The 23,077-nt window shown below is 33.7% G+C and overlaps 1 protein-coding gene and 1 long non-coding RNA gene across 2 annotated transcripts; both read left to right on the top strand.

The window, feature by feature from the left end:
- The first annotated feature begins 11,007 nt into the window (after positions 1–11,007).
- LOC136070014 (uncharacterized) lies at positions 11,008–18,042 on the top strand. The gene is made up of 5 exons (XR_010631220.1): positions 11,008–11,457; positions 15,154–15,196; positions 15,341–15,451; positions 16,771–16,838; positions 17,070–18,042. It is a non-coding gene; the product is annotated as an uncharacterized LOC136070014 (long non-coding RNA).
- A 2,898-nt stretch (positions 18,043–20,940) lies between these two features.
- Positions 20,941–22,699, top strand: LOC111994756 (cytochrome P450 94A2-like). The gene is given in 3 exon segments (XM_065779270.1): positions 20,941–21,657; positions 21,660–22,087; positions 22,089–22,699. Coding segments are annotated over 3 exon segments (1,539 nt in total). The 5' UTR covers positions 20,941–21,080; the 3' UTR covers positions 22,623–22,699.
- The last annotated feature ends 378 nt before the right edge of the window (positions 22,700–23,077 follow it).

The raw sequence follows: 23,077 nt of genomic DNA, 5'->3' as shown, positions 1-23,077 counted from the left end.
AAACAGACTTGATTAATCGAAATTCTAGAAAATACACAGATTTGAAAAACTCAACAATTTTTGTGAATTCACTCCTCAAAGCATTAAAAAAATGAAATAAATGCATGAGTATGAAATGAAATGAGTTTCAAAAACCCAAGATTTTAAACCCAGTTTTCCAAAATGAAGATTTTCAAATCAACTCCCTTTGAATTCTCAAGCAACAATTCTGTTTTGCATAAAACTCAAAGTATTTTCAAACTTGGTTGGTCAGACCCAAAACACACACAATAACATGTACAAAGTTTTGCAAAGAGTAACTTGACACACACAATAACATGTACAAAGTTTTGCAAAGAGTAACTTGTATAGTGTGTATAACTAGCAAAAAATTGAGATACATGTGAGGTGATATGTGAATAGAAATCAACCACAAAGTCTACAAAATTCATCACATAGAATTTAAAAGAGACTATCGCCTAAAGAGTTACATCATATAACTCCCACATCTCCTAGATCATAAGCTTGCAATCATGTAAGTTTCTTGATTTTGCCTTATATTGTACACACCAATTTTAAGTTATCAGAAACTTATTAGAGACAACCAGGATAATGTACATATCAATTTTAATTATTTGATATAGCTTTAAGCCCAATAATGCACACACAATCTTAAGCATTTAAACCGAGGCTACACCTTATGTTCTTTTTGTACATGTGCTACACTTTTTCGAGTACAGAATTTTACGATATGCACTAAAGTGTTTATGATTGGCTAGTGAACAGTGGTGAGATGGTTTTTTATACCTTTCTCAAAAGATTCAAGTCCGATAGTCAAAAACATGTGACTTCAAGATCAAGACAAAGTGATCAAAAACCATAAATATCTTTCCCACACAACATACACTACAAAGTTTCAGCTAGTAAAGTGCAATAGATAAGCTCATTAAAGCTAAATAAGGTACAAAGACATGTTATGTGAAAATAAATTGACCAACCTTATTTTCAAAAACCAAGAGAGTAAATACAAAACACAATTTGCTTCATTTTTTTTATTTATTTATTATTATTAAAAAGAGGAAACAAAAATAGTCCTAGAATGAAATGCATGAACATTATGCAATGCATATCCTAGAAACAAAAAGGTAAAAGAAACCAAAAAACAAAGGTCACAAAAGATAGAGCAATGAAGCATAAGGACCATGTCAGAAAGGCTCAATTAGATCAAGCCTTTTGCATCAAAAACCTCTTAGATGCATTACGAGCATTGGAGTTCATATTCACATTAGAGTGATTTCCAACTCTGGGATTGGAATAAAGGTTTAGAACCTTTACCAATTCACCAATAAGTGCCATAGGATCTTGTGCTTAAGGCATAGGCATTTTCGGCTTATTTGCCTGCTTAGCTGCTTGCATCTTATAATAATTTGGACGAATGTGTCCAGACTTTCCACAAAAATGAGAAACCCAAATAGGTTTACTATGCATCTTGTCTTTAGTAAGGGTAGATTCCATAGGTTTAGACTCTTTTAGATTAACCCTAATCTTCCTAGGAGGTGTGACTTCTACAGGTTTAGTAGTCTCACTCACAACTTCACTCACAGGGGGTTCAAAGGAAGAAAAAGGAACAAAGTTTGTGGAATTTGGAGCAGTCACAGAAATGCTTTCAACAAAACCTAATCTAGATTTGTCAAAAGGAGCCTTTTGAACACTTAGCATTTGATCAAGTTTAGAACTAGCAGATCTAACAACAGATAAATCATATTCCAAAGATTTAAATTTATCAAGCAATAGCATATTCTCAGTTTTCACATTGTTCAAAAGATTATTAGCATCAACCAAATTAACAAGCAAATTTTTCCTTTCAAGCTCAAGAGAAGCAATTTTCTTAAAGCCTAATTCAACATTCATGGCATCATTTGCAGCAACTTTGCAAAGTTTATTGTAAGTTTCTTGAAAATATGCATCCTTAGAGAGTTCCCATCAGAAGGGTTTTCTTCAACAGATACACTTTCATTGACTATAGCAATAGCAGTGAAAGTAATGAAGTTTCCCTCCTCGTCATATCTGAACTCATCATCAAAAACTTCATTATCAATATGGCTTACAGCCATAGTCTTCCCCATAAACCTCAAGTATGTGGGACATTCAGATTTCATGTGACCATACCCTTGACATCCAAAACACTAAGGACCCATAGAATTGTTTAAAGATTGACCAACTTTTTCTCTAGGTTTTTCATTGTTATTAACCTTAGTGGGATCATTCTTCCTAAAGTTTCTAGGTTCAGCAGTGTTTGTACCTCTTGCCCTTCTGTTACTATTCCTAAGAAAGTTTCTAAAGTTCTTGGCAATGTAAACAATCTTTGTAGTAAAGAGCTCATCATCAACTGACTTAAAAGCCATTGACTTGGATTTGTTAGTTTTGGGTAGGTCCAACTCATAGGATTGAAGAGATCCTACAAATTCATCAATAGGGATGGAGTCCACATCCTTGCTCTCAGTGATGGCAGTCACTTTGGGTCTAAAGTCCTCAGTCAAAGATCTAAGAATCTTTCTAACAATTTTAGGTTGATCCTAGATTTTACCCAGATTATAGACAGAATTAACAAAGTCATTTTGTTTAGCATAGAATTCATCAAAAGATTCATCATCAAACATCCTAATGCTTTCAAATCTAAATGTTAACTACTGCAACTTATTAATTTTAACTGTCTTAGTGCCTTTATGCACAGTCTGGAGGATTTTCCATGCACTGTGAGCAACCTCAATATTAGAGATTCTCTTAAATTCCTCTATAGAAACAACGTTAAAGATGACATTCATAACTTTGCTATTGAACCTAGCTGCTTCTTTTTGAGAAGTTTGCCACTCACTCATAGGAGTAGTGGGCTTCTCCCATCCGTATTCAACGGAGTTCCAGACTCTCTCATCAATTCATTTCAGGAATACTTTCATTCTTACTTTCTAATAAGTATAATTATTCTCATCAAAGTGAAGAGGAATAACCTAAGAGTGTCCGTGTTCCATGACAATAAGGGGTCAAGGATCAACTCAGAGATCAAAAGATCTACAACAAGAGAGCTACCTGCTCTGATACCACTTGAACAGTTTTTAGACCCCTTAACACAGCCGGATTAACCCAGTTAATTAGCCAAGTGATTAACTTAGTCAAATTATGCAAATCTAGGTTATCACAATCAAACAATCATATCAAGTATATAGCAGCGAAAATATAAATAACACAAAGATATGATGACCCAGCAAAACCAAACCGGTAAAAAACCTGGGGAGGATTTAACCTAGCTATCCTCAAGGTAAACTTGAATCCACTACAGAAAGAATTGAAGTTTTACAATAAGACTTAGACCACTAATATCTTATTGCTACCCACTAGTAGAAACATACTAACATGACCATATGCAAGCTCCGAGACCACGAGCTCCTTTTTTCTTGAATTCTCCAGAAGTATAAGCACCCCTGCTTGTGTATCTTTAAGCTCTTATGGCAGCAACTGAATGATTATCAAGTTCTTGAAGAAATCTCCTCTTGATAATCCTAAGCTTATGTGAAGGAAAGTTCCTCACAGATCTCACAAGAGATTTACATAAACAGCAATATAAGTAACCTCTAAAACATAGCTAGAGTTTGCCTTATATACCTAGGGCAGAAACATAAAACCCTAAACGTTTTAGGAGTTAGGGCTGAGTTAGAAATTCTGTAGAAAAAATGCATTTGCCCGATTTTCGATTGATCGAGCCTAAGCTTCAATTAATCGAGCCAGATCGAAATACATAGTGAATTATGCATCAGCTCGATTCCAACTTTATATAAACAACACTACTTTGAGCAAGTTTAAACAAGACTAAATAACTTGTTTTGATCATGGTTTGCCAACAATACATATTAAAATTCTAAATACATGAAATCCTAAGTCTTTAGAACCTAACAAATATAACAAATTATAGTTTATAAAAGACAAACAAATTAATGAAACAAGTAAACAACAATAATTAATAATTTTATTAATATTTCAAGTGAATTTATAGTTCATTGTTTATTCTTTTGCTACCGTGGGAAATTTTTTTGGGAACTTATAGGAATACCCTGGGAAAAATTCCTAGAGTCGCCACTGATATATTATAATCATAGGTTAAAATATATAATATGACACTTTCGTGGCCATTTTGGACTAGAAACAAATGCTGTAGCAAATTGTGGGAAAATTTGTAATTTGTGTCACACAGGTTTTATGTATTGGAGCATGATATTAGGATTGATGAAATATTTGTGTGTATATTTCAAAGAAATGATATATATATATATATATATAGCAAGTGGTCTATTTCTTTTTGGATGAGAGACCAATGGCAAATTGTCGGCAACAATGTTATTTGTCTCACTCAGGGTTTATGTATTCAAGCACAAGATTAGGTTTCCCTCTCCTAATGAGCTCGAACCAATTACGATGAACCTACTAAACAAAAGTAGAAAAAGCCTTCAATCTGGTACAATCAATTATAATTCATAGTTTAATTAGGCTTACTTCAAACTATATAAGAAGAAATTTATCAAAAATAAAAGATTTATCCAACTAAACATGGTTTTCACTACTAGATTGAAAATTTGTATTTTGAAATTATTCTAATAATTTCTCGAGAAGCCTAGTAAAATAAAAAATTAATCAATAAAAGGAGGGGTCAAGCATTCTCATCCGTGATCAATAATGGAAGACCTAAAACTCAAAATAAATCTTCCATCACATACAATTGCCTTAAATTGTGACGGGTTATTTTAATCAAGCAAATCTAGTGCGATGAATGAAAGCATGCATGTCCTTATGTGGTCTTTTATTTTATATTAATTATAACATCTTAATTTTATTTTTACAAACAAATCATAATGCTTATGTCAATTGTTTGAATTCATTCCCGTGAAATAAATAATTTTTTGTTCGCATTATGACAATGTACATCTATATATTCCTATCCATTTTCTATTGATAAACAATCCCAAATGATTTTTTTTTTTTGGAGGAAACAATAATATTTATTTGAACACACAAATATGAAAGTAGTATATAGAGTTTTTTAAACAGACTAATAATATATTATATAATCAGAGTACCACTACAAAAAAATTTAACATTTGTAGTAGTAGCCTGGGGTTAATCCCAAATGATTTAGAGTAGTACTAGTGTTTCAAAATAGCCTTCCACAAATGGTAATAAATCATTGTTCCCAACATCTAAATTAATATTCTCAAAAGGCATATATTAATATCTAAATGGAATTTAAGCAAAACACTTACCAAATAGGACTCTGCATCGTAAACCCTTGATTTACCGATCAATATCTAGAGTTAAAGATTATCAGCAAAATGATAATGAATAATGATACAACAATATTTTTAATAAGCATTTCTTCAAACACTTTACAGGGAATTAAGAAAGTAAAGAAAAAATAAGAAGAAAAAGAGATAGATAATTAAGAAAACCAAATGATATAATATGAAAGAATTGAAAAACCAAAGAATTAATGCATGACCTCACAGCTCATTTTTTTTTTTTTCATATTTGGCATTTGTGGTTGTTTAAGAAAACCATTAGAAGTAAAGTCATAAAAGCACATAACATTAGTTATTAGATACATACCCATCCTCATAATGCCATCCAGATAAACTAGCCGCTTCATTTAGAGCTTCCCTCCACCTCTGCACCTTCTCTATGTTATTCTTGAATTTTTTTTCTTGTTCGGCCAATGCCACTTTAAAATCACGTTTTTCTTGCTTACGTACTTCAGATGGATCTACTTTATAAAAAACAGGTATAACATGTTGTCCATTTAGCTTGTAGTTAAGAATCTCGACAAGTTCTTCCAAACACCAAGTCGAAAATGCGAAATTTTGCGAGAATATAATTATTGAAATCCTTGATGATCTAATAGTTTTGCGAAATTCCTCTGAAATTTTTTCTCCTCTTTGCAGATCATTATCAATGAAGGTATTGATACCTCTGTCACACAAACCATGATATAAATTGCCAGTAAAACCATTGTGGGTATCTTCGCCTCTAAAGCTCAAGAAGACATAGTAGTTCCACTGGATGGTGGAAGAAGAAAAAGAGAATCCTTGATTGATCGGAAAAGCCATCAAATCTATAAGCAGAAGATTGAGAAGAGGAAAGATGTGACGAAATGAGAAGTACAAGAGATGAGGAGTAAAGCTCCAAGTTTTTTGACAGCGCGATATTTGAATGGAAATGAAGTCCTTGAAAGTAGGGAAGTCCCACTTCCACAAAGATTCCTCGAAATGAAGGCCAATGTAATTATAGTATTTCATATAAATTATATTATTATCATCTAAATCAATTCCAAGCACATAGCTAAATATATATTAATATCTCATATCTAGCATTAAATGTTCTCCTTGCTCTCCAAGATTTGGTTAAAATACAAAAAGACCATAATTACATCTCTAAAATTTCATCAAATATCTACCGACTAGTCTATTACTTACCAAAATTATATATGGACTAAGCATATAATTTTTCAAAAGAGAAAACTTAGCACAAAAAACAACTCCAGCAGCAGCTTTTACTACATATTATCTATCTCATACTTCCATATATTTTACAAATAAATTCCTCACAAAATACCCAAACATACTTCTCACATATCTTTAAACTTCATGTCTCACAAAGTATACATATACAAGATTCATGTCCAACAAAATATCTACATATAATTCCTATACATATTACAAACACCATATATCACATACACACACACACACACACACACACACACACACACACACATATATATGTGTGTGTGTGTGTATATTTTTTACCATCTCCACATATCTTAAAACATATCAAACACTCTTCCAAGAACTTATTGCTAAAAGCCCTTTCTCATGGAAGACATACGTTTATAATGCTAAAAGCCCTTCTTATGAAAGACAAAAAATTATAATACTAAAAGTCATTCTCATGGAAGGCAGCATCACTCACATTTGGCTAAAAAACTAAAACAGCATCACATGGGGAAAGTCATTTAAGTACATGATGAAAGAGAATAAACTTAACCAACCTATGCACACGGCTGGACATATTCTATTTCCCTCCACTTGCACCCATTTTTCCCCTTCAATCATGAAATCACTACAAAAGGACTCATATATCATATTGTACCGCTGGACTCGTTTTATTGCGCTGCTAAAATGTCATAAATCCACTGATGTTCTACAGTTAGAGCTCCAAACTATCAAGATAAGTCAATCTTTCTCTATTTTCAAGATTACATTATTAAGTACATGTTAATTCATTATTATTTTACTACTAGATGTAAGTTATTTTAATATCATCTCACTATTTAACAAATATGATCTCACTAATACTTTATTAATGAACGTACATATTAATAAATCGATCTACCACCATCGCACATATATTATTTGGACATGAACCACCATTGGACACATATTTTTTGGAAATGAACTACCATTGCCGAACATACCCTATTATGTTGAACATGAACCATGAACCATGAACCACAACTAGACATGGACGATTGGACTCATCCCATTGTTGGACATTTGACACCTAATTAATTATTTTCTAACATTGGACATCACTTAATATACATAATAATAACGTATCAATTCACCATCTAATCAAAACTATCACGCTAAGCATATCATTTATTTATTTCAACAATTACCATGATTCTAAGACTTTGGGCTTCATCTATTTTGTAGTCTTAAAAATACACTGGAAGCCATTGGTCTATGCGGCCCGATGTCGAGTTCCGGGTTGAACTCCCTAAAACAAATTCGGGCTTAGCAAAGTCACACTTCCAGTAGGAGATACGTGGCTACGAGCAAAGAAAACTGCCCCCGACAGAACCTAATTGGATTTTCTCACAGCATGGTCAATACCATGGGTAGTGAGATCCACAGTCAGGGTCGGACCCAAGTGGGGGCCTGGGTCCCCCTGGCCCATTTTTTTAATATTAAAATTTTTTTTTTTTATGCTTATGATAATTTTTTTTTTTTTTTTTTTTTTTTTTTTTTTTTTTTTTTTTTTTTTTTTTTTTTTTTTTTTTTTTTTTTTAAGTTTATAAACACAAAAATTTGACAAAACTTTTTATATTTGTTGATGTAGCAGATTAATGGTAGTAAGTAAAAGAATTATGTTAGTGGTGAATTTAGTTGAAAACTAGTAAAAGTTTGCTAACTCGACTATTGTTAAAAATGTTGTGATTTTTTTTGTGGATTTTTTTTTTAGAGGTGCTATATTCACAATATTTTTCATAACAAATCTTAGGTGTTCAGTTACTTCTTGTTTTCTATTTGAATGTACTACTAAAATTATTTTTTTGCTGTCAATAACAGCCCTTAACAATCTGCTATCTAGGATTTTTTTTTTGTAAAAATGTTTTGAACATAGCATTTCTTTTTATTTTTTATATGTTTTTCATTAGATAAGAAAATATTATTTTATTTATTTATCAATATTTCGGCTTAATTAATACCATTGGTTAAAATTTAGGGACCTTTTTTTTCACTTGGGGCCTTAGGCGACCGCATCAATGGCTTATACCATTGAGCCGGCACTGCTCACACAGTATACATATACAAGATTTATGTCCAACAAAGTATCTACATATAATTCCTATACCTATCACAAACACCATATATCACAATATATATATATATATATATTTCTTACCATCTCCACATATCTTAAAACATATCAAACACTCTTCCAAGAACTTATTGCTAAAAGCCCTTTCTCATGGAAGACATATATTCATAATGCTAAAAGCCCTTCTTATAAAAGACAAAAATTTATAATACTAAAAGTCATTCTCATGGAAGGCAGCATCACTCACATTTGACTAAAAAACTAAAAGAGCATTACATGGGGAAAATCATTTAGATGCACAATAAAGAGGATGAACTTAACCAACCTATGCACACGGCTGAACATATTCTCTCTCCCTCTAGTTGCACCTATTTTTCCCCTTTAATCATGAAGTCATCATTTAAGGACTCATAATATCATATTGTACTGCTGGACTCATTTTATCACGCTGCTGAAATGTCATAAGTCCATTGCTGTTCTACGGCTGGAGCTACAAGCCATGAAGATAAGTCAATCTTTCTCTATTTTCAAGATTACATTATTAAGTACATGTTAATTCATTATTATTTTACTGTTGGATGCAAGTTATTTTAATATCATCTCACTATTTAATAAACATGATCTCACTAATACTTTATTAATGAATATACATATTAATAAATCGATCTACCACCATTGCACATATATTATTTGGACATGAACCACCATTGGACACATATTTTTTGGAAATGAACTACCATGGCTGGACATAACTTATTATGTTAAACATAAACCATGAACCGCAACTAGACATGGACTATTGGGCTTATCCTATTATTGGACATTTGACACTTAATTAATTATTTTCTAACATTGGACATCACTTAATATATATAATAATAACGTATCAACACACCATCTAATCAAAGCTATCATGCTAAACATATCATTTATTTATTTCAACAATTATCATGATTCCTCAACTTTGGGCTTCATCTATTTTGTAGACTTAAAAATACACCGGAAGTCATTGGTCTATGCGGCCCGATGTCGAGTTCCGGGTTGAACTCCCTAAAACAAATCCGGGTTTAGCAAAGTCACACTTCCAGCAGGAGACACTTCCAACAGGAGATAAGTGGCTACGCGCAAAAAAACCGCCCCCAACAACTTGTAAAAGATATATTAATAAAACCTAAACACAAAGATTATGGGCATGTTTGGTTGTGTTGTGTAAAACAACAGTTTTCGTTGTTTAAACAACACAACATGTATTTCTACAATACATTTTCACCCACACGTATTTTCACAGCACTTAAACAATGTTACTAGAACAACATTACCAAATGGGCTCTATATTTACAGTTTTGTGTCTCAAAAAGCAAAAAGAACGATTTTTAAACAAAATAAATATAAAAAATTAAATTAATAATATCTAAATATTAAAAAAATTACTATTCATAACTTATTATGTTAAACATAAACCATGAACCGCAACTAGACATGGACTATTGGGCTTATCCTATTATTGGACATTTGACACTTAATTAATTATTTTCTAACATTGGACATCACTTAATATATATAATAATAACGTATCAACACACCATCTAATCAAAGCTATCATGCTAAACATATCATTTATTTATTTCAACAATTATCATGATTCCTCAACTTTGGGCTTCATCTATTTTGTAGACTTAAAAATACACCGGAAGTCATTGGTCTATGCGGCCCGATGTCGAGTTCCGGGTTGAACTCCCTAAAACAAATCCGGGTTTAGCAAAGTCACACTTCCAGCAGGAGACACTTCCAACAGGAGATAAGTGGCTACGCGCAAAAAAACCGCCCCCAACAACTTGTAAAAGATATATTAATAAAACCTAAACACAAAGATTATGGGCATGTTTGGTTGTGTTGTGTAAAACAACAGTTTTCGTTGTTTAAACAACACAACATGTATTTCTACAATACATTTTCACCCACACGTATTTTCACAGCACTTAAACAATGTTACTAGAACAACATTACCAAATGGGCTCTATATTTACAGTTTTGTGTCTCAAAAAGCAAAAAGAACGATTTTTAAACAAAATAAATATAAAAAATTAAATTAATAATATCTAAATATTAAAAAAATTACTATTTCCTTAGGTCCTAAAACATATTGAGCCGACTTGCAAGTTGTGACAAAACCTTTGTGTGTGTGTGTGTGTGTGTGTGTGTGTGTGTATAGGCTGAAATAGATATTTAGGTGACCTAACAAAACATATAAATATTATTTGATTAATATAAATATAAATTTTAAAAAATTAATTAATTTAATGGTAAATGCATTGGGCAGGCCTTGATAAAGGATGATTTCACCATGTTCGCACACGGTAGGAACGACTTCTCATGACCTTAGCAATGAGTTTTTAATAAACTTCAAGCAGAAAAAAGGACACCTCCCAGTCCCGCCCTATTTTCGTAGAAACTTCACACAAGGCCCAAAGATTGTTTGAGTTGCGTTTTTGAAAAATGCAGCTCTAGGATTGCTATAAATTAAAAAAAAAAAAAAACCCTAAACTACTCTCCGATCTCTCACCTTCTTTCTCACTCTCTCCCTTTGACTCCCAAACCCTCACCTTCAACCCACCCCTCTCTTCCACCGATCCTCCTCACCATGGCCGAAGCCGTCACTCTCTCTCACTTCGATCGCCAGCACCGCCATTACGGTGGTCTTCTCCATCCCCGAATCAACTCTCTCAACCTCGAAATCTCTCTCTAATCCTCAAATCACCATGGCGGCAGCGGTGGTTGCAGCATCAGAGCCATCTGGATCCTCAACAGCCTCGACGCCGTCATTTTCTCCAGGTACTTACGAAAATATGCCGTCATTTCACATTCTTCATTTGCTATGTACTAATCGATTTGACTCTTCTGGCTTATTCGTTGATAAATTACCATTTTTATATTATGTATCAATTACAGTAGTTTAATTGCAACCAAGTGCTCTACATTATTCTTGTTTTTAACTTGCTAGTAAAGTAGAGGTTTTTCTATCCATTGGATATTGGTATCAAAGAGAAAACAGAGGCAATAGCCAGGTCATATGGTGACAGTGTTGCTTTGCAATGGAGCCTGATATGGAAATAACTCTTTTTCCTAACATATTTTTCTCTCTTACAATCATAAGAATTTTAAGGATAGTTTATTTTCGTGTTTAGTTCTTTCTAATACTTGAGTCTTTCACTGCTTTTCCTAGGTTTTGTTTTTGGCTTTTAGGGAGATTATTAGTTTAGTTTTAGTCTCAGTGAGTGAGCATTTAAAATTTCTATGGGTTTTAACTTATTTCTCTGGATTTTAATTCGTAATCTTAGATTGTTGGTCAATAGGAAAAAAATAATAATAGAAAATTTTGAATTATTGACCCTTGATTTTTCTTACATCTCTTTAGAAAGGCATTCAAGCCCTGACTCCAGCTTAAAAAAAAGAAAAACAAACAAAACCCTTTTTTTTGAGTTAGAGATGCTAGTGAAAGCTAAAATTAAATTTTGAAAAGAATAAAAATTGTCATTTAAACACCATGAAAGAAAAGTTGCTTGTTTGTACTAAAACAAATATTCCAGCAATTATCAAGGTCGACTCTTTTTAGGCAGAGGGAAAGCCACCCCCTTGTTGCGTAGTGCATTGTATTTCTTTCTTGTTTTAATTGCTGTCAATATCCATAGCTTTTATAAGTAGAGATGTGACAAGTTTTCCATTATTAATGAGAATGAAAATGTGAATTTTCGCAGCAATATGAGACAGGATACACAGCACCTTCTAAGAAGTCTCAGTCGTTGGTTGAAGCAGTAACCATTAGGTACTTTTTCCAATCCATTATTTTTATTAGTTATTATTACACAACTTAGAAAGTAAGGGCGCATGAGCATGACAAGTGGCTTGTTTTTAAATTCTAGTAAAAGTCACTTACCTTTATTTTTCGTGTAGTTTATGATTGAAGTAATAATACACAAAAGATAATATTCCATAAATCATTAGGACTATTTTCAATTTGAGGATGCCTTAAGTGAGTTGTGCCTATTCTACCTAAAATGTAAGTGAAATGAACTTTGCAATTTAATGGATTTACAGCATCATTTGTTCGGTTAATGTTTTATATACTTTTTAGTTATTTTTTGTTTATACAAATATCATTACAAATATACAGTCCTAAATCTTAAATGCTAAACATAAAGGGTAAATGATATTTGACAAAAGCACTGTGGATATTATTATTGAAGTGTATAAATGTGATGGCTGATGGGTTTTAATGAGTATGGCCTGGTTAGTATGTGATGCATTTTATTTACTGTAATATCATATAAATTATTGTTAAGATTTTTTTTTTTTATTTTTTTAAGAAGATTTTTTGTTAATGGTTTGATAATAAGTTATTGTACTTTAAACATTGTCTTATAGGTATCATTGTACTTCGCTGTTTTTTATTATTATTTTTAAAATTTTGATGGTTATTAGTTGTTAAAGGCATAGCAAGCATAAAACAATATATGAAATATACCTAAAGTAAATATTAACTAATTGATTATCATGTGTAGAAGAGCTGTAAGAGTAAATTCACAATTAAAATCCCACAAGAGATTTGCAAATGCATTTCTAATGTACTGCCAACTGGTTGATAATGCCAGGTTATATTGCATGAATGCTTTGGAAGGCCACCTAAGGTACACCCAACGTACCTCCTCTTTCTTTGTGTTGTGACAAGAGCCTTAGTTAAAGCCAAAGCTTCTTGTCTTTATGCAGCCTGCAAGCTTTAGACAGTAAGGCCTAAAGATATGGAATGTTGTTTTAAAAATACAATTTAATAAGTTATTATTAAAACACCTTCAATATACGTATAAGGTTGCTGCATGTTTCCCAAAAAATAATAAATAGACAAAAAGAAAGAGAGAACTCAGCCTTATTAGTTATTATGAATATCTTTTACCTCTAGTGTTGACTAGTTGAATTTTGAATGGAAGGGGACAAAGTTTTTTTTCTCTGGACCCAAGTAGATTTAGGGCCTAATATACCTATAGGAAAAAAAAAAAAAAAAAATCCGAAACTCATGGGCCAGGCTCCATTGGGCCCTTGTGTGGCTTTGTCCCTAATTACAGTCGGAATCCAATGCAATAAAAGAGTGTTGCATTGACCACTTCTCCAGTTAGTGAAAAGCAATTTTTGCTTCTCATGGGCCTGGCAGAAACTACAAGGTTCAAAACCTTTAGACCATAAAACCACAATGTCTAATACTTTTCAAAGAATTTCCAAATCCTTAGGAGTATCCTTTCTATAATGACTTTGTTTATGCCCGCAACTCTTTGACATTTCTTTATGGCCCATCTGAATAATTTTATCCCGGGTCCTTTCATCCTAACATTGTTGCTACTTAATGTGGTTTCAAGTTTCAATGAAACATCAATCTATGATTGATCACATCCCATAACTATTTAGCCAAACATCAATCTATGATTGATCACATCAATAAGTGGAGCTCATAATTCTTTTTTTGTAATTATTTTGTCTCCTTTGTGTCCTTGATCATGATTGTAGTCTTTTCTCAATAAAATTTCTTATATATATGTATATAATCAATAAGTGGAACTTTATGCTAGCATTTGTATTGCTTTGCTGACGTGAGGGCCTATTTAGGATCCTTGCCAGTTAATTGTGGACACTTAATTAACTTGTATTTGTTAAAAAATTATTATATCTTTGTTTTTTATTATGAATTGTCCTTTGCAGCATGAGCTTTTCAATTTAAAGTTAATTTGTGCCATGTGTTTTTGTGCATATTGAATTTATTGAATGGCTTCTGGATACTCAAGTGCTTTAGTGTTTATGATTTGGTTTGAGGATTATGAGGAACTGTGGAAGTTGGGTGCATAATGCTTTGGGCTTATTTGGTTTCTTCTCATAGGGATGTGTAGATCATCTAGTATAATGGCTTGTGCCACTGTGTGCATCATGTATTGGTTTTGATTTTATTTATTTTCTGGCCCAGATGGATGTCTAGATTGTCAACTTTGCTTTGGTATTTCTTCCTTTTTCTATGCTTTTTGTGTAAGGGTTTTGTAGTATAGGATGCAAGTAGTGATTTGTTGCTCAGCAAAGTGGGAAGCTCAAAAGCTCCACTTGTTTGGGGGGCTATGGCACTTTGTCTAAGCATTGAAGTGAAATTTGATATAATGCTTGTTATAATTTATGAAATTTTAGTTTTCTAGGAGGGCACAAACCTTAACGTTAAGGTGAGAAGTTAGACCTAAATGTGAACTTAAGGTTTGGGGTTGAACCTAATATGGATTAAACATCAATCTTTGTTCAGAACTAATTAATTTAAGTAATGTTGCGGTCTGATGCATTTTCTCTATTTGGGCTTACAAGGTAANTTCGTTGATAAATTACCATTTTTATATGTAAAAATGAATCTAGACCTATTTCTTTTTTTGCGGATGAATTCTCATGTTTCTGGCAGTAGTTAATAGATAGATACTAACTCTTAGCGAATGTTCGTTGACATTGGATCAGTTGTTTTCATTTGCTCAATTTTCGGCTGTCTGGAAAAGAATTGGTATGTCCTTCATTCGGGGTACCTGATGTAAATTACCTTATTTGCATGAGTGGGTTTTGTTAAGATATATGTTCTTCGTGCATTAACTACTTGTTATAGTTGCCACTTCATGATTATTTTTGTTCCCATTCTCCCTATGTTCAGTAGTTTTGTTGGACGGAGTAGCAAATACCGGTAGTGTGGAGCTTGGTGACCTTCAGCTTGCAGCATACTTTGCTAAGAAAAAGCCAACAGGTCAACCTTTCTTTAGGAATGGTGAGTGTACATTTACTCAACATCTCTCTCTCTTGAATTTCAAAGGCTCTTATAGATAGGCTGTTATTGGGTGAGCTTGAGTTCTTTTAATTCATAAACTCTTGGACTTCATAATATGAAATAAAAAAATGATTTTCTAAAGACAAATTGAAATAAGGGCAGAGTGGTGTAGATATTTACTGGATCAAATCAGCTGCCTGAATTGCTCACTCATTCTTTATGACCATATTGTTTACACTAGTTCATGGTCCCTTTTTGGAAGGTTCTGATACTTTTTATTTGTTCTTGTAGTGCATCGTAAATCTTAGTAAACTATCACGGAATTTTATTTATTATTGCTGATATGAGATTAGAGAAAATTAAAAGGATTTCTTGATGTGCTCCTTCTGTGCCAATATATCTTAGTAAACTTTTTATAATTCTTTTCCTTATATACTACATCCTAAATAGGATAGTGTTGCCTGCAAATGGCAGATGTAAGTTTAATTATAAATTTTTTTATGTATCAATTACAGTAGTTTAATTGCAACCAAGTGCTCTACATTATTCTTGTTTTTAACTTGCTAGTAAAGTAGAGGTTTTTCTATCCATTGGATATTGGTATCAAAGAGAAAACAGAGGCAATAGCCAGGTCATATGGTGACAGTGTTGCTTTGCAATGGAGCCTGATATGGAAATAACTCTTTTTCCTAACATATTTTTCTCTCTTACAATCATAAGAATTTTAAGGATAGTTTATTTTCGTGTTTAGTTCTTTCTAATACTTGAGTCTTTCACTGCTTTTCCTAGGTTTTGTTTTTGGCTTTTAGGGAGATTATTAGTTTAGTTTTAGTCTCAGTGAGTGAGCATTTAAAATTTCTATGGGTTTTAACTTATTTCTCTGGATTTTAATTCGTAATCTTAGATTGTTGGTCAATAGGAAAAAAATAATAATAGAAAATTTTGAATTATTGACCCTTGATTTTTCTTACATCTCTTTAGAAAGGCATTCAAGCCCTGACTCCAGCTTAAAAAAAAGAAAAACAAACAAAACCCTTTTTTTTGAGTTAGAGATGCTAGTGAAAGCTAAAATTAAATTTTGAAAAGAATAAAAATTGTCATTAAACACCATGAAAGAAAAGTTGCTTGTTTGTACTAAAACAAATATTCCAGCAATTATCAAGGTCGACTCTTTTTAGGCAGAGGGAAAGCCACCCCCTTGTTGCGTAGTGCATTGTATTTCTTCTTGTTTTAATTGCTGTCAATATCCATAGCTTTTATAAGTAGAGATGTGACAAGTTTTCCATTATTAATGAGAATGAAAATGTGAATTTTCGCAGCAATATGAGACAGGATACACAGCACCTTCTAAGAAGTCTCAGTCGTTGGTTGAAGCAGTAACCATTAGGTACTTTTTCCAATCCATTATTTTTATTAGTTATTATTACACAACTTAGAAAGTAAGGGCGCATGAGCATGACAAGTGGCTTGTTTTTAAATTCTAGTAAAAGTCACTTACCTTTATTTTTCGTGTAGTTTATGATTGAAGTAATAATACACAAAAGATAAATTTCATAAATCATTAGGACTATTTCAATTGCCTATGGAGGTTATTGATTTATTCTTTGTTGGATTTCAGGTTTGTTTGGATGTCATAGTAATTTGGGGTTTATAGGGTGAGATCTGTGAAGGTCATTGATGTGTTCCTATGATGGAAAGTTTTGTTTGGATGTCATAGTAATGATTCTTCATGGAATTTTACTCTTTTTTGTATGATGTGGACTTTATGAAGGGAGAGGAAAATAAGACCTTTATTTTTGTAGTGTTGGGAATTGTTGAGTGTTGGCAATTTGTTTTGTTGGTTCCAATTGGTTGCATCTGTTGATAGGTGGCAGGAATTACAGGTCTTGTTTTGGGCAGGAATGTGGTTATGGAGAAAAAAAAAATTATTACCTATAGCTGCATTTTTAAAAACCCGGCTACAGAAAGACCGGGACCTATAACTGTGTTTTATACCCCCTATAGCTGCGTTTTTTCACAACCCATAAGCTGACAGCTATAACTGGGTTTTTGTAAAAAAACGCGGCTATAGACTTACTTTGGGCTGCATTTAAAATGCGGTTAAACACAGCCCAAAGAGGGTCTATAGCTGTGTTTTTTTACAAAAATGCAGCTATAGGATTCAGCTTATGGGTTGTGGGAAAACGCAGCTCTAGGGGGCATAAAATGCAGCTCCAGGTCCCGTAGGGGGCTATAGTCACACCGGATAGGTTGTTTTTGGAAACGCGGCTATAAAAACGCAGCTATAGGCTATAGCTGCGTTTTTCAAATGCGGCTGTAGCCCTCTGTGCATGTTATAATTTAGATGTATATGAATTTTTTTTTTTAAAATTTTTTTATGTTTTTATGTTTTTATTTTTTTTTATAATAAGAATTATAGAAAGTTTAATTAGGAATACCGCCATGTTAAGGAGTAGATGCATAATTGATTAGGGGTGACCCATGACTCCGTGATGACATGAATGATGGAAGAGTTAGGTATTTTCCAACCCACTAATTGCTATTACACAGTCGTACACACAGAAAACATAATTTTATAGTTTTAACTGAAACCATGTTTTTAAATTTCAAAATATGATGGCTGTGAGTGTGATAATCATTACTCTTTCAAATTTGCTAATCATTGTTACACTCAATTTACAAAATTGTGTTTTGAAAACATAATTTCAATTAAAATTATGGTATTGTCATCGTGTTTTCACAATTATAAGTTGGATTTTATTAATGTGTGCTCTTAGGGCATACAATAGTAAATCGTTTTTAGAAAAATTTTTATGAAAGAATAAAAAGGTTACCAATTTTTTTGACAATTTTTTTAAATTCTTCATAAAATGTTTCCAAAACCCGACCCAAGTTTAACCAAAATAACATTCTCAAAACATGATTTCAAACATCTTTGAACCTTGGACCAAGTTTCAACTTAACACTTAGCACAGTTACACTTAGAGCATTCACGTTGGGAATGCCATATGCCATATAGGCAAAATTTAGCATAAAGGCCCAAAAAAAAACCAAGTGTTGCAAAAAATTTTGCAATTGTGCTACAATACAATTATAAAGGTAGAATTGCACTGTAGCTTAATTGTATATATATATATATATATATATAAAACTAATATTTTATTATCTTAATTGTTCCTTGATTCTCCACTCCAAGTTTGTCTCCCACTGAAGCTCTCTTCTCACATGGTTTGAGCTCTCTCATCCAATCTCTCTCTCGCCATCGCTGCCAACGCCAAGCTTCTCTCTTTCTCTCCGACGAAAGTTTGTTGATGACGTCAAGGATATTGAGGCCAAATAACAATAGATCCATCATCGTTTTCGGTGGCTTCACCCGGTACAAGCAACCGTTGGTGAGGGATGATGGAGCCATCGCATCACAGATAGAATGGTTTTCCATTAATGTCCCAGATGCAGACTCACACTATCAAAAGCAAAAGCTGAATCTGCATTTGTGTCTATCTCTCTCTCTTCAAACCGAGATTCTCAAGGGTTTTTGGGTTTAGGTTGAGATTTTGTTTGTAAAATCTCAAAACGAAGCTCCATTGATGTTGGGGGTTTTGTGCCTTCTCAGGTTTTTTTTTTTTTTTTTTTTTTTTTGATCGATGCATAAAGGAAGAGGTGGATATGGCTGAATTGGGTATGAGTTTGATATGGATGGTGGTTGAATTTTATCTCTACTCTTTCTTTCTTTGTGAGTATGGCTGAATTGGCATTGAAGAGAAAAAAAAAAATCAAGGCTTTTTTCAAGTATTGGTGAGTGGGTGTTCTAGGTTTGGGTTCATGGTGGGTAGATGAGAAAGAGGGAAAGAGAACAGAGATGAAGAGAGAAGAGAGAGCAGAGAGAGAAATTTTTTATATTATTTTATTGTATAATTTATATTATTTTAATGTGTTGTATTGTAAAATTAAAATTAAAATTTTGAGAGTATTGTAAAAATATGATAAAGTAACTTTTTGGGAAAATTACACTTTACCGCCCTAAACTATATACTAGATTACACTTAACACCATAAACTATTCGAATGCACGCTTTGCACCATAAATTATGACTTTTGTTACACTTTGCACCCCAACGTTACCCTAAACTATACATTAGATTACACTTTGCACCATAAACTATTCGAATGTACGTTTTGCATTCTAAATTATGACCTTTGTTACACTTTGCACTCCAACGTTAGTTTTATGGTTAAGTTAGACAGAAATTAATAGCATGTGACTTGCATTTGATTTTTGCTTAAGGGGTGACACTGTTTAAAGCCCAAAACACCCTCTTCATAAACAATTAAAAACAAAACCTTGTAACCCTAAATCCTCAAATTAAACTAACGTTGTCTTTTTCTTTATTAATCATACTCTCTCTGCTTTGCAATCTTTATCCTTTCTCGCTCATCAAGCAATTGATGCAATTCATGTAGTTTCTATATTTGCCTCAAGGTGGAAAGAAAAGTTAGACTGGGAAAAAATAGCGGTGAGATACATGCTGGGATGCTTGGATACATGGATACAAGTGAGAGAGAAGATGAAATTTATGAAGAAGACAAAGAGAAAGGGGAGAATGTGTAAGCCCAGAAAAAAAAAAGAAAAAAAGAAAAAGGAAAAAAAAAAAGAGTAATAAAGAAACAAGTGAAGTTCTGATATGATGATATGAGGTAAGGAGTATCTATAGAAGCAAGAATTCAAGTTAGGCGTATAGTAGAAGAAGGAAGAACCTCTACCACTTTTCTCTATGCATAACAAATTGAGAAACAGTGTTTTCGTCCTTGGAAATGACAGCCCCTACTTAGATAGTATGTCAGCCAGATTCTTCAAAAATATATTGAAAGAATATGCTTAATATGGATTCACCGATTTACCCATATCTTACTTTTTCATTCTTAATTTTTTTTAAGCGAGTTTGGAATTTGAATAAAAGAAAAGGATTTTTATCTTTTATGGGTTTTGAATCCCCAAATCAAACTAACTTTGTCTTTTTTGATTTGGTGGAGCCGAGTATATTTTTGATTAGGGGATTTAGGGTTATAGGCTTTTTAATTTGGGGAAAGAGAGAGAGAGCTGTACCAAAGAGAGAGGGCTATACTTGTACTCACCAGACAGAGAGAAAGAGAGCTGGAAAAAATAAAAAGAATTAAGTTTTTTGTTTTTTGTTTTTTGTTTTTGTTTTAAATTGTTTATGAAGAGGGTGTTTTGGTCTTTAAATAGTGTCACACTTAAGAAAAATTACAAAATTTTATGTAAGTCACATGCTATTAATTTTTGTCTAATTTAACCATAAATGATAAAACTAACGTTGGGGTGCAAAGTGTAACAAAAGTTATAGTTTCGGGTGCAAAGTGTGTGTTTGAATAGTTTAAGGTGTAAAGTGTAATCTGGTGTATAGTTTAGGGTAGTAAAGTGTGATTTTTCCTAATTTTTTAGAATAATAAAATAAAAATAGATAAAATTCTCAGATCCAAATGCTCTTGCCGTGTCCCTCCCTACAATGACAGTCACAAATTGTCCCAAATATCAACATAGACATAAGTCAAAAAGACAAAGGAAACATCTGAGAAAGTGAAAGACCAGCCCACATTTACAAGCCGAAGCCATGTTGCCCGTTTTCCTTCTCATTCTAATTCCTTTACTTTCCCTATTCTTCTTCTTCTTCCTCACCACCTCCAAATCCAACTCCAAAGCTCCCAAATCCTACCCTCTAGTGGGTTCATTCTTCGCCATCCTCGCCACCCGAGATCGCCAGCTCCAATGGTTCTCAGAGATCCTCGTAGATTCACCTTCCGCCACCTTCGATCTCCGCCGCTCCTACTCCAAACGCCAAGTCTTCTCCGGCAACCCCCCCGTGGTGCAACACATCCTCAAGTCCAACTTCCAGAACTATGAAAAAGGCGAGACTTTTCGTTCAAGACTCACATACTTTCTCGGCCATGGAATCTTCAACATCGACGGTGAGTCCTGGAAGTTCCAAAGACAAGTCGCTAGCCACGAATTCAGCACCAAATCTCTCCGCAAGTTCGTTGAAACCGTTGTGAACACTGAGCTCTCTGACCGCTTAATCCCCATTCTCTCCTCAGCTGCCAAAAATGGAACTGTCCTAGATTTCCAAAACATTCTTCAAAGGTTTGCTTTTGATAATATATGTAAGATAGCTTTTGGGTTCGACCCGGTTTATTGTCGCCCTCTCTTCCACAAGCCAAGCTCGCCTTAGCCTTTGAAGACAGTGTTCGAATCAGCTACGGGAGGCTCACTGCTTCAATCCCACTCATTTGGAAAATCAAGAAGTTTTTCAATATTGGGTCAGAAAAGAGTCTCAAAATGGCTGTCTCAGAAGTAAAAGAGTCCGCCATGAACATAGTAAAACAAAAGAAGCAAAAACTAGAGCAGCTGGGAGAGAAAAAGAGCCTCAGTGATGAACTTTTGTCAAGGTTCTTGAGCTCTGGCCATGTGGACGAGAAGTTCGTGGCCGACATTGTGATCAGCTTTCTAATCGCTGGGCGTGACACTACATCAGCGGCTTTAACATGGTATTTCTGGCTTCTATCTCAGCACCCAGAAGTCCAATCCAAGGTTGTGAAGGAAATCAAGGAACATTCCGAAGAGCCTGCTTAATTATGAAGAAGTGAAAGACCTGGTGTACATTCAGGCCTCTTTATGTGAATGCATGCGGCTGTACCCACCAGTCCCGTTGGACACGAAGGAGGCTCTGAACGACGACGTGTTGCCCGGCGGGATGGTGGTGAAGAAGGGGATGAGAGTTTCTTACTTTCCATACGTGATGGGGAGGTTGGAGTCGCTGTGGGGATCAGACTGGGCCGAGTTCAAGCCCGAGAGGTGGCTGCAGAAGGAGAATTCCAAGTCATGGAGATTTGTGCAGAGGGACTTGTACCATTACCCGGTGTTCCAAGCGGGTCCTAGAATTTGTTTGGGGAAGGAGATGGCTTTCTTGCAGATGAAGAGAGTGGTGGCTGGGGTTTTAAGGAGGTTTAAGGTGGTGCCAGCGTTTGAACGAGAAGTTGTGGAACCAGAGTATATTTCCTACTTGACTGCCAAGATGAAAGGTGGGTTTCCTGTGAAGATTGTGGAGAGGGGTCAAGATGAGAATTTCCTAGTCCTACTACTTACTTTCTGTGATTGAAGTTAATAAATTTGTATGATGATGTTAAATGTGTAATTTTATTTCCGTAAGTTATGATCACATATTTGATTTATGTTAAGTAATTTTCAACGTTATAGCTGTAGATTAAATTAATAGTCGCTTCCCTTCCTTGCTTCCTGTGTTCTTTCCAATTCTTTAAATACTCTACGTACCCAAAACACCATACTGATCAAAATTCAACAAACTTGTCACTAGTTAATGATCCATCTAATTCAAGTATGATTCAATTCCACTCTTCTAAACAATTTTATAATATGTATATATATATTTTTTATATCTGTCCCAAGAGTCAAACAAAGATGTCTTAGATATTAAAACCACAATACACAAACGTTTTCACTTCAAAAATTAATCATGCCCTATAGTCTTTTGTGCATCACTTGCTGATACATCTAGTGCAGCACAAACTTGCACCTCATCATGTCCTATTAGCT

The sequence above is a fragment of the Quercus suber genome, unplaced genomic scaffold (genome assembly GCF_002906115.3).
Source record: "Quercus suber isolate HL8 unplaced genomic scaffold, Cork oak 2.0 scaffold_203, whole genome shotgun sequence".
In the NCBI taxonomy this organism is placed as follows: Eukaryota; Viridiplantae; Streptophyta; class Magnoliopsida; order Fagales; family Fagaceae; genus Quercus; species Quercus suber.
Note: the sequence above shows the minus strand (reverse complement) of the source record. Positions and strands in the feature narration are given on the sequence as shown.